An 11332-nucleotide genomic window follows, 5' to 3' on the forward strand; every position below is an offset into this window, starting at 1 on the left:
CCGATTGTTTAAGCCCATAAATGGAGGCAACGTTACAGCAGCTATAGCAGTGAGGTTTGCGGCGCAAAGATTACCTTTCAACAGTTTCAAAATCACACCGCAAGCAAAAAATTACATTATCTTCGGAATGCGTAAATGGAAAAGCTACTTATAGGTGGAGTTAGTAAGGTTTAGAAACATTAATTGGATTAGGAATAGAAGAAACAGGGTGGTTGGTCCAAGATAAGAAAGTGGGGTATAAGGGGTGCGGTTCGATAAGAAGAGAAAGGGAGAGATGGGTGTACGTGCGAGTGTCCAGCGTGCAACAATTGTTGGTACCAGATGTCAATGATTCGAAGGTGATCAATTGTATCGACTATTGCACACCAACAAAAATAATAATAGATTTCATGATTGCAAAAGAAAGATAAGAAATACAAAGTAATCGAAATATTACGATGTTGGAATAAACCCCTAATGACACACCTACCATTAATAGTCAATATTACAATACACAACAGAAAAGATACCTCTAATAAACTAATTGTTTGCAAAGTAAGCAAAATAAGATAGTCATAAACCTCATTTAAAGTAAAAGTAACTTATTTTAAATAGCTACGAACCCCAATTACAAAATTTCAACTAAAAGCTATAACGAAACAATAGGTACAGAACGTTGACACTCAACATATTTGATTAACTGGTTCTGATATACAGGAGCGGCCTTAACCACTGCAAGGCTCCGGGCGGGTAGATCTTTTCGAGGCCCTTGTCCTTGTAGAATTAATTTTAATGATGATACTTGACGAGAAATACAAAGTTATAAATAAATAAATTTAGAATTTCAATTTGTTGGAGCATACGTAATCCTAAAATGTAGCATCGTGCTACAGATGGCGTTCACTGCGCCATTTGTAGTATTTTCTAAAACGCACTGTTAAGACAGTAGGTAAAAGTTGGTCTGGGTTCTGTCGCAGATGCCTACGAAGCGCTGATGAGATCCAAAAAGATCGAAATCGCGATCCGCGTCTGGCAGTTTCGACAGAATACAGACCACTTCGAATTATTTCATTCAATTAAGCTAACGTGCCTATCACGTTGAGGTTGGCTACGCAGGGATTCGTTTTCAGCAAGTAGATATTCACACAAGTATACCTTGTTGGAGCATACGTAATCCTAAAATCTAACATCGTGCTACAGATGGCGTTCACTGCGCCATTCGTAGTATTTTCTAAAACGCACTGTTAAGACAGCAGGTAAAAGTTGGTCTGTGTTTTGTCGGAGATGCCTACGACGCGCCGATGACATCCAAAAAAATTAAAATCGCGATCCGCGTCTGGCAGTTTCGACAGAATACAGACCACTTCGAATTATTTCATTAATTTCAAAATTGTTTATTTGAAATTAATAAGAACTAATAAACACAGAGATTATTATTTAAATCAGGGATTCAGAAATTATGTTTGCAGCTTCCTTAGGTCTTAGAAATTGAAATAAATATTAGTACTATTAGTGGCATTAGTACCTAAAATTTTGTAATTGGAAAATTACGCGAGAACGCGAGGCCCCTGTAAGAGTGAGGCTCCGGGCGGTTGCACAGCTCGCCACCCCCAAAGGCCGCCCCTGCTGATATAACTTGATACTTTGAAATAAATCAGATATTTTTATCGAGTACTACATACTGCATATGTGTACTAGTGGTTGGTGATTTAAATCAATTGCCTCCTGTACTGGACAGTTATTCGTGTTTACCGTAAGAGCCTTTTCACACGAGCTACATTTTCTAGCGCTTCCGTTGCGCTACAGTAGAGCGACAGTTGCTGGTTCGTATGTATTGTAGCGAGCACGAGTGTTTGTGTGCGATCGGCCACACGTGTGTGTGAACGGATTATCAATTCGCCGACTAGCCGCGGGCGCCTTTCTTCATGTGCGCAGTATTTGTAATTGTGTGTGTCGTACCTACGTTCTGGGAAATCAGTTAAACAGTTAAAAGAAAAAAGAAACTATCCGGACGTTTCGAGAAGGTTCCCGAAAGTAAACAAAAGAGTATTTAAAGGAAGGGACGATCGCCGAGAGTAGTAGAAATAAATTGACCGTTGCAGAAGTGAATCCAGAAATAAATTGACAGTGATAGCAGTGAAATAAATAGCGCAGTGAATAGTGACATATTAATAATAATTAGTGTAAAGAAATAGTTTTTGTTATCAGTCTTAGAAGTAAATTTTATTAAACCCACGAACATTACAGTATAAAGAGCGATTTTTTACAGCGCGTCGATATTGTAGCAGATGTAACGTATCTATTTCAAACATACAGAAACAGTTATTAAAAAGAAGTCGCAGAAGAAAGACGAAGAGGAAATTACTTTATTACTGCTTCTGATAAATAAAAAAAAAAGAAGAAGAATACAAAGAATCGTATTGGGTCGATCCTTACAACAGCAATCGATTGATAAAAGGATTTCTATACATCTTTCCAAGATTTACGTCGAAATGAAAAACATTTTTCAGACATTCCTACTTTCCATGCTCTTCCTTATTATAGTCTGCACTGCAGCTATTCAAAATGCAGTTTTGGAAATTATGAAATTTTCTACGTCGATATTGTCCACCATCGGTCTGTCAAACCACTTAAATACGTAGTGTGGAAGCGTTAACTTAGGTAAATGTATTTTTTTAGTGAAGCATAACAATTGCACGACTATTTAGTCGTGCGATTCAAGGAAATACCGCTAGAGTTCTACGTAGCTTCAATGTAGCGCTACGGCTTTGAAGCGCTGTTTTCGTATGAAAGCATCAATTTAAAACAAAAATTTCAAAAAATTACGCAACTGTAGCGCTTCAGAAGTACTACAAAAAGTAGCCCGTGTGAAAAGGCTCTCAGGATCGCATCAGTGATGTGACACACCCCACGACTTGTTTTGTTCGTCTTTTTATCCGTACACTTTTTTTACCTGTAGGTTTTTTTTATGAATTTAACTTTTCTCTCGACGCTGTTATTTGAAATTTCATACATTTTTTTGCAACCTATCAAATATTCATCTTCCAATTTTGGATCACTTTCTTTTAGAATTCGCAATGAGGATGAGGATTTCTTTTCGTTTAAGTTGCAGTTTGTAAAGTAAAACTTAATTCTCCTACATTAATCCCAGTTAAAGAGTTAACAAAAGAATTCCCTTCGACAAAAGTAATTTGATTTTAGAGGTCAGCATTTCAATATCTCATGATGCATGACTCGACTGTTAACCACATATGTCTTGTTATAGGTACATACATAACGAAACCATTCAGTTTTTTACTCAAAACGGGACATCGGTTTATTTACGTCAATTAGCAGGTTATTAATGAAAAACGAGAAATACATTTTTTAATATTATTTATCTAGAAAAAGTGAGATTTTACTGTAAATTGAAAATATTATGCAACATAATATTTATGTTTGTCAGAGGAGCAAGTTTGTTTTAATACACGTGGTGATGCTTTTAAATAAAAATCAAATTCTTGGCACGTTTTTTATAATCACCTTAGTAATCAACATCGCCTTCATAACTGAAATCGATCTCTAACTGGGTTTTTCCAGAAGTCCAGAATTTGTTTATTAAATAAAATACTCTTTTTACTGAGGCATTTGTAGCAGGCAAACAAAAACCATATTAAATTAAAATACAAAAGTTTTCTTCTGGAAGTTCGTTGCCGTGAAAATGTTCGAATACTTCCATCCAACGAGTTTCTGTGGAAACATTTAGATTATTCCACTCGGTTATTTTTTGACATGTGATGTAGTTAGAAATTAATGAAAATTCGTCAAATACTTCTGAATCTTTATTACAAACAATAATATCCTTTTTTAATCACATCATCCAGAGCTTTTTGAACGTCATCCCATGCGGATACTTTTTTTCAATGTGCCCAACGAAATATCTCCCTTTCTTCGGTAAGAGAGTAAGTCCATTGTTGTCGAACATTCGCGGCTTGTTTTATAAAATTCTGTAGCCGTACTTAACACAAATTTTCATTAATATCATCGCCATTGTCTTTCAATTTCACCACTACACTACGAACCGTAAATGGAAGAAACTGATTGCTCTGTTTCTGAGCTAAATTGACTGACGCGTTCGGCAAGCCCATAATTTTCGCGCGGTTTCGGAAAAGCGGACAATTGTGCATCCTGGAGCATTTTTTGGGGACAACGGGACCTATAATCGGAAAAAGGGATGGTCTCGTTCAAAACAGGACGCATGGTCACGTTATACATACATACATATAACCAGAAGTGGGATCTCCAAACAAATTGTAGACAGTGACGGCCAATGTTTTTAGAAATCAATGAAAGGGCGTAGTTTTGTTACTGCCCAATACAAGGCCAAAATACTGAAACACCTCTGATACATAATTTTTCTGTCTATTAATATTCCTTTCTGTTATTATCGAATATTACTGATGAAATTTTTCTTTTTTGTGCGACACGTTTTCCGTCGAAAACAAAAAACGATAATCGATTCTGTTTGTTCTTGAATAATATTTACCTTGTTAGGTTGAACATGCCAGCTTCGACGTTTTCCCTGTCGTTGTAAAGTGTTCAGTTCTCCAATCACTTCCGGAAACTGGGGCAACGGTGACGCACCTCTGCTTTGTCCCGTATCTTCATAAACACCTGCTATAAGACGTAGCCTATTACCGGGACAAATACCCTGAAACAAACAAAAAATGTTTGATAAAAGAAGATATTTCTGTAAAATGTACCTATTTGTGGACATTGTGATTTAAAGTTGTATACTTTTAATAAGATGTTGCATATCAAATTTGTCCTGTATCGAAGGATAAAACATGACATTAGTTTTTGTTGCTAGTTATTTTGTGTTCCTAAAACCTAATACTGTAATGCTATATTTTGAATCTGGATTTACGTCCAGCGGTGAGGGTTTAGTTTCCATTTGCCAAATTCTTTGGTTAACCACATTTATTTAATTATTTCCAAAGATAGGAGACGAAAAAATTAGAAGAAGTGACTGATTTTAGATATCTAGGAAGTCAGATACGTCCGGATAGATGGGGCCTCGCGTTCTCGCGTAATTTTCCAATTAGAAAATTTTAGGTACTAATGCTACTAATAGTACTAATATTTATTTGAATTTCTAAGACTTAAGGAAGCTGCAAGCATCATTTCTGAATCCCTGATTTAAATAATAATCTTTGTGTTTATTAGATCTTGTTAATTTCAAATAAACAATTTTGAAAATCTAAATTTATTTATTTATAACTTTGTATTTCTCGTCAAGTATCATCATTAAAACTAATTCTACAAGGACAAAGGACCTCGAAAAGATCTACCCGCCCGGAGCCTCGCAGTCGTTAAGGCCGCCCCTGAACACAAAGCTCATTATTATCCTCAATTGTATTCGTAGGCTCTNAGAAGGTTCCCGAAAGTAAACAAAAGAGTATTTAAAGGAAGGGACGATCGCCGAGAAGGAGTAGAAATAAATTGACCGTTGCAGAAGTGAATCGAGAAATAAATTGACAGTGATAGCAGTGAAATAAATAGCGCAGTGAATAGTGACATATTAATAATAATTAGTGTAAAGAAATAGTTTTTGTTATCAGTCTTAGAAGTAAATTTTATTAAACCCACGAACATTACAGTATAAAGAGCGATTTTTTACAGCGCGTCGATATTGTAGCAGATGTAACGTATCTATTTCAAACATACAGAAACAGTTATTAAAAAGAAGTCGCAGAAGAAAGACGAAGAGGAAATTACTTTATTACTGCTTCTGATAAATAAAAAAAAAAGAAGAAGAATACAAAGAATCGGAAGTATTGGGTCGATCCTTACAACAGCAATCGATTGATAAAAGGATTTCTATACATCTTTCCAAGATTTACGTCGAAATGAAAAACATTTTTCAGACATTCCTACTTTCCATGCTCTTCCTTATTATAGTCTGCACTGCAGCTATTCAAAATGCAGTTTTGGANGAGCGCGCTTCAATGCAACGTTCGTTATAGGCAACTCCGGCATGTATAGTGTAGCCCTAAAAAAATGTATGAATGTATTTGTATGTGTTTGTGTATGTGTGCCTACACTCTATAGACCAAACGACGCCACTGAAGTCAATTCCTTAACCCCTATCCCGGTATGTTTGAAGAAGTTTCTCTTCAGTAGAGTGTTGTACACGTTGTATTTTTTTTTTTTTGGTATTAGATAGAATCAGGGCTGCCCCACAGTACTTAGATATACCAATTTCTTGGCATTCGAACCAGATTTGCATAATTTTTACAAACTACTAAGAGATTACCGGTTTGGTGCGCAAAACTACCAAGTGTTTTGTGTTGATGAGAAAAGCAATTGTATTGTATTTAACTTTAATTTAAACTATTATATTGTTATATGATCGTACAGAATCAGAAAAATCCAAATCATAGTTTTTAACGTATTTTTCACCAATCTCACTCTTGTTTGCTATTGAACTGATAGTGAAATTCTTAGATTCCATTCAAATATATTACTTAGTATCCAATGTATACATATGTATCTCTATAGGTCTGTAAGGATGACTATTTGTGAATTCAAATTACGTTAATTCTTGTATTTTTCATAAACGGTATTACATCATTAGTGTCTCATACAATAAAGTAAATGGTAAAACGTTCGCTGATTATTACCTTGTCTAAGCAATAATGAATTTATTTTTGAATTAACTTTACTCTCTACAGATAATCTTAAATTAATGAGGAAAAATTGTTGCTGCTGTGTCACATCCTTGCAGGGAATCGAACTCGGGCCCCTGGTTTTACGCACCGGTACTTTACTACTAAGCTACGAGGAGTTGTAGTACTTTTCTTGCAAGGCTTGCACTCGCTGCAAATGATAAGGATGCAGCAACTGTTTGTTTAAAAATTGCCACACTGAGAGGAGCCAACGTTATCTGCTATTGCGTATGTACTATTTGGGGGGTTGACTTCGTTGAAATCTTATTTCTTTTTGTATTTTTTTATAGTATAACAACAGCTGTTCTACAGTGACTGACCTACACTAATAATTAATGTTGTTTTGCTGAATTAGATTATTGAACTGCATAAGGGTTAAACAGTAAAAGTATGAACGGCTACTACAGGTTGGTTGTTAACAAAAACACCCTGACACACATAATTTAACCTAACAAATAAACAATACATGAGCAAAAAGAATACTAAACAAATGGTATTACACTTATGCTAGTAATCAGCAGTTATTGAATGTAGCGTTGCGAACCGCATTTATCAACCAGGGCAGGAATTGACTTTACCTGTACTTTCAACTACGTTTTCCTCGAAAACGGTGAACATTCGAACGTACAAACATTTACTTAATTTTCATGTTTTTATAAGCTCTATCACCACCTGCAAGATCGGCACTTATTTATGTTACACTCTGTATAATATTTATTTTTTTTTTATTATGCAGACATCTACCAGACTACTATGCACCAAGTAGGTAACATCAGCAAACAAAGACTAGATCTGAGTTCGCTGATAAAATCATTGTAGTACATAATTAATGCAGCATAGCAGGGTGAATAGTATAATTAGTAGACAACTGCAAATCTGAGATGGTAATAATGCATCAACTGTATGAATTATTCCCTAGTTAAAATTGATTTGTGTACACGTCTATATTGATAAGGACTGTTTCTATCACTGCTCATGATTTAACAAAGTTATGCTAATATGGGCGTTTGTTTTCTAATTGCAGTTTAGCAAATTTTTAAATCATTCAAAAATAATTGATTTAAAGAAAATATAATTGAATGTCAGCAAAATCTTTTGTAACACTTTGATTCAATTAAGTACGAACCGCCACTGATTGTTGATAAATGATCCAGCGTATTTTATGATTCGTTTGTTTGTGAAGCTTTAATATGGAGTCTACTCTCGCCCATTATCCCCAACTATGACAAATAAAGGCAGATTGTTGTTACTTTGTCGGTCCCAGAAAGGTCACGAAATGCGAAGGAAAAGAAGGAATGGAACGTGTTGTTTGTTGTGTTTTATGCGTCCGTTTATATTATGGTCTGTCTACTCTTCGCATTTGCCTGACCTGCCGACTACGTTTGTCTTCCCCAAGATGGAGATGTTACCTTATTAGAAGGACTCTAAATGTACAACTACTCATGACTTCATGCAGTTTTATCGCCAAGTTCTATCGCATTTCGTAGAGAATGTAGTTTCTAGTAAACAGAAAAACGTTTCGAACATGCGGATCGGTAGTTATTGAAAAACCGTCTACACAGAAATGCATTACAAAACAACGAGCAGCAATTTCAAATCGTCAAGTTCTTACAATGAAGATGTTGATTGTTTTATAGTAATTAACGTCCAATCGTGCTTCAGTCACAGATACCGGTAATATACATCCTACATGCGAAGGTCGTGAATGTCGACGCCCGAATTATATCGCCTTGATTTCATACAAGACAAGAGACAACCCTCAAAGTAGCGCACGAGAAATACCGCGAGATTTTAAAGGTACAGTTAGTGCATCCTTATCATTTGCAGCGAGCGCAAGCCTTACAAGAAACAGATTTCCAATCGCGAGTTGAATTGTGTCAGTGGTTTCGGCAAAAATTCCTACAGACCCCGTTTTTTTTTCATGTGGTTTTTACTGTTTGCTGTTTCAGGAGATGGCATTTGAAATTTTCATAATACTCACTAACACGACTACAGAGAAACCCAAATCAACATTATCATTATTTACATATAACCTTTGCATATTTTTAAGAAACCAATCATTGTGCTACTTTTACCAGAGCATAAATCTCTTCGTATCGATTCGGTCACAAATTAACCTGTAGAAAGGAGCCCTGTAGAATTATCAGGGGTCTCTAAAATCTCAAGAAAAACTCCTCGATTCTAATGAATGGATTTTATTATACCAAGAAAAGACTACCTACGTAAAGTGTAGTTCTTCGTTCATTTTACACTTATATTTTATGACTAATTCATTCATCTACGCCCATATTTATGTTTGATAGTTTCGACACAATTTTGATGTTTCACTCTCAAAAGCAACGAGTGCTGGTGGGCGTTCAGTCCCTCCGACTTAGTGCAAAGTCGGTGGATAGAACGGAAGGAACTGTAGGAATGAGTGGATGATGGTCGATGGGGAGAGAAAAATGAGACGAGCCTGAGCATCTGCCTAATGGTGCCACAAGAAAACTTAGATTATGGTAGGTAGATCCGAATCTAACGAGTGCGATGTCTTCCCGAATGCTTCTAGACAGTCGTTGATCAATATAACGTATTGTTAAATATTAAATAATAAATAACTAATAAAACTAAAGCCGCTTCAGAAGACATGTGCCACATATTTCCATCATAAGTAATTGAAAAATTTTAATTTTTGCTTCATGTGCTCTTAGTAGATACTCCGAATAACATGTAATAAGCTCCTGTAGTAATCCTTTCTGTTGTTAGTAGATAAATCCATATTTTTCTTGCTTTACATTTCATAAATAAACTATTAAAAGACAGCAGGTAAAGTTGGCCTGTATTTTATTGGAGCTGTTTGCGGCGTGCTGACGAGATCCAATGAGATCGAAATCGCGACACACGCCTGACGGTTTCGACAGAATACTCATCACCATGAACTTTCTGTTTTGTTGGGTTGCGTATCTACCACGTGAAGGTAGCTATTGCTGTGGGTTCAGTTTCTCAAGTCAATATTCTTATGGATTTTACAGAAAATTTTTAAATTCAAAAAATGTAGGAATTTTCTACAGATAGCGTCAACATAGTGGACGCTATCTGTAGAAAGTTTGGATTGGAAATGAAATACCCGACAGTTGCCGGCACTGTGTGTAAAAAAAGCTTCGATTTTTTAACCGGTCGGTCGGCCGATTAAAAATTAAATTAAAAAATAATTCATTACATATATACCAGGATTTCACACAGGCCAAACTTGAGAGAGCACTGTTTATTTATTAATATTAATTAACCTATTCTTAATGATTTTAATAATAAAATAGGTAGGTATATTTAGTTTGGGATGAATGAACATGAAGAAACTTTAAATAAACATACACCATCAGATCAATCTAACTTAGACCATGCGAAATTAAATCGGTCGGTAACTGATATATATTAAATGTCTTAAAAATAAGAAAAATTATTTTAACCACTGCAATTATAAAAGAATCCAAGTAGGTACCTGCAGTAAAAATGAGGTTGCTGTATTTAGCGTTTAATTGTAATTTTTAAAGATGTTTTCACAACTGAAAGTGTACATTATACTAATCGCCCACAAAATATTGCAAAGCATACCACCTAAATTAAGAGATGCAATCAGTTGCATTGCACTAAAATAATTTTGTAATGCTATTTATTAGTGCATAATCCATATTTGAAATAGAAACTGTCTGCTTTAAAACTTTTCGCTTTTTATGAAGAAAATATTTGCCAAAACCGAAATTTATATTATGTAATCATCATCATAAGGTCGTCAGTCCAAGACTGGTTGGCCACGTACCTCCACTCTTTCCTATCCTGAGTTAAATTTCGCATTTTCTTAAACCTAGAACAACCCATATCCTTAACTATTTGCGAGCAGTAATCTAACCTAGGTCTACCTCTACCCATCTTAACTCCTGTTTCTGCCTCTAATATGTCTCTGACTAGACCTTCATGCCTGAGAAGGTGTCCTACCAACCTATCTCGTCTATTTTTCATTGACTTCCATAGAGTCCTCTGTTCTCCTATTCTTTCTAATACATCTTCATTTTTAACCTTTTCTACCCACGTTATCCTCATCATTCGCCTATAACACCACATTTCGAACACTTCTAACCTTTACTTTTCCGCCGCGCCCACTGTCCATGTTTCGCATCCGTACAACGCCGTGCTCCAAACATACACTTTTAACCTTTTTTGAATTTCTAAATTAACCGTTCGCGAGCATAAAAGTGACTTCTTTTTAATAAAGGCGACACGGCCCTGCGCTATCCTCTGCTTTATATCCCTTCTACACCTTCCGTCCTAACTTATCTGACTTCGTAGATATCTAAAATCAGTCACTTCTTCTAATTTTTCGTCTACTATCTTTATATTCGCTCTTTTTCTTCCCTTGCATACCAGTATTTTAGTTTTACTTTTATTTATTTTCATACAGTACAGTTCTGTCAGTACCGCTTCCATTTTATTTAAAGCTATCTCTAAGTCCCCCTTGCTAGATGCTAATACTGCTATATCATCTGCAAATCTAAGCATACTAATCTTTTGCCCTTGCACATCTATCCCTACAGTTGTACTGTCTTTAATGATGTTGATGGCGTCTTCGATGTATAGATTAAAAAGTAGCGGTGACAGTGTGCATCCCTGCC

The 11332-nt window shown here is 35.6% G+C and overlaps 1 protein-coding gene across 1 annotated transcript in view; it reads right to left on the reverse strand.

Moving 5' to 3' along the window:
* Nucleotides 1-11332, reverse strand: part of LOC108740940 (breast cancer anti-estrogen resistance protein 1) — a 48269-nt gene that overhangs the window by 12833 nt on the left and 24104 nt on the right. Inside the window, exon 3 of the mRNA XM_018475480.2 lies at nt 4505-4669. Coding sequence (XP_018330982.1) covers nt 4505-4669 — 165 coding nt within the window. The remainder of the gene's footprint in view (nt 1-4504; nt 4670-11332) is intronic.

Source organism: Agrilus planipennis, unplaced genomic scaffold (assembly GCF_000699045.2).
Source record: "Agrilus planipennis isolate EAB-ADULT unplaced genomic scaffold, Apla_2.0 scaffold274, whole genome shotgun sequence".
In the NCBI taxonomy this organism is placed as follows: Eukaryota; Metazoa; Arthropoda; class Insecta; order Coleoptera; family Buprestidae; genus Agrilus; species Agrilus planipennis.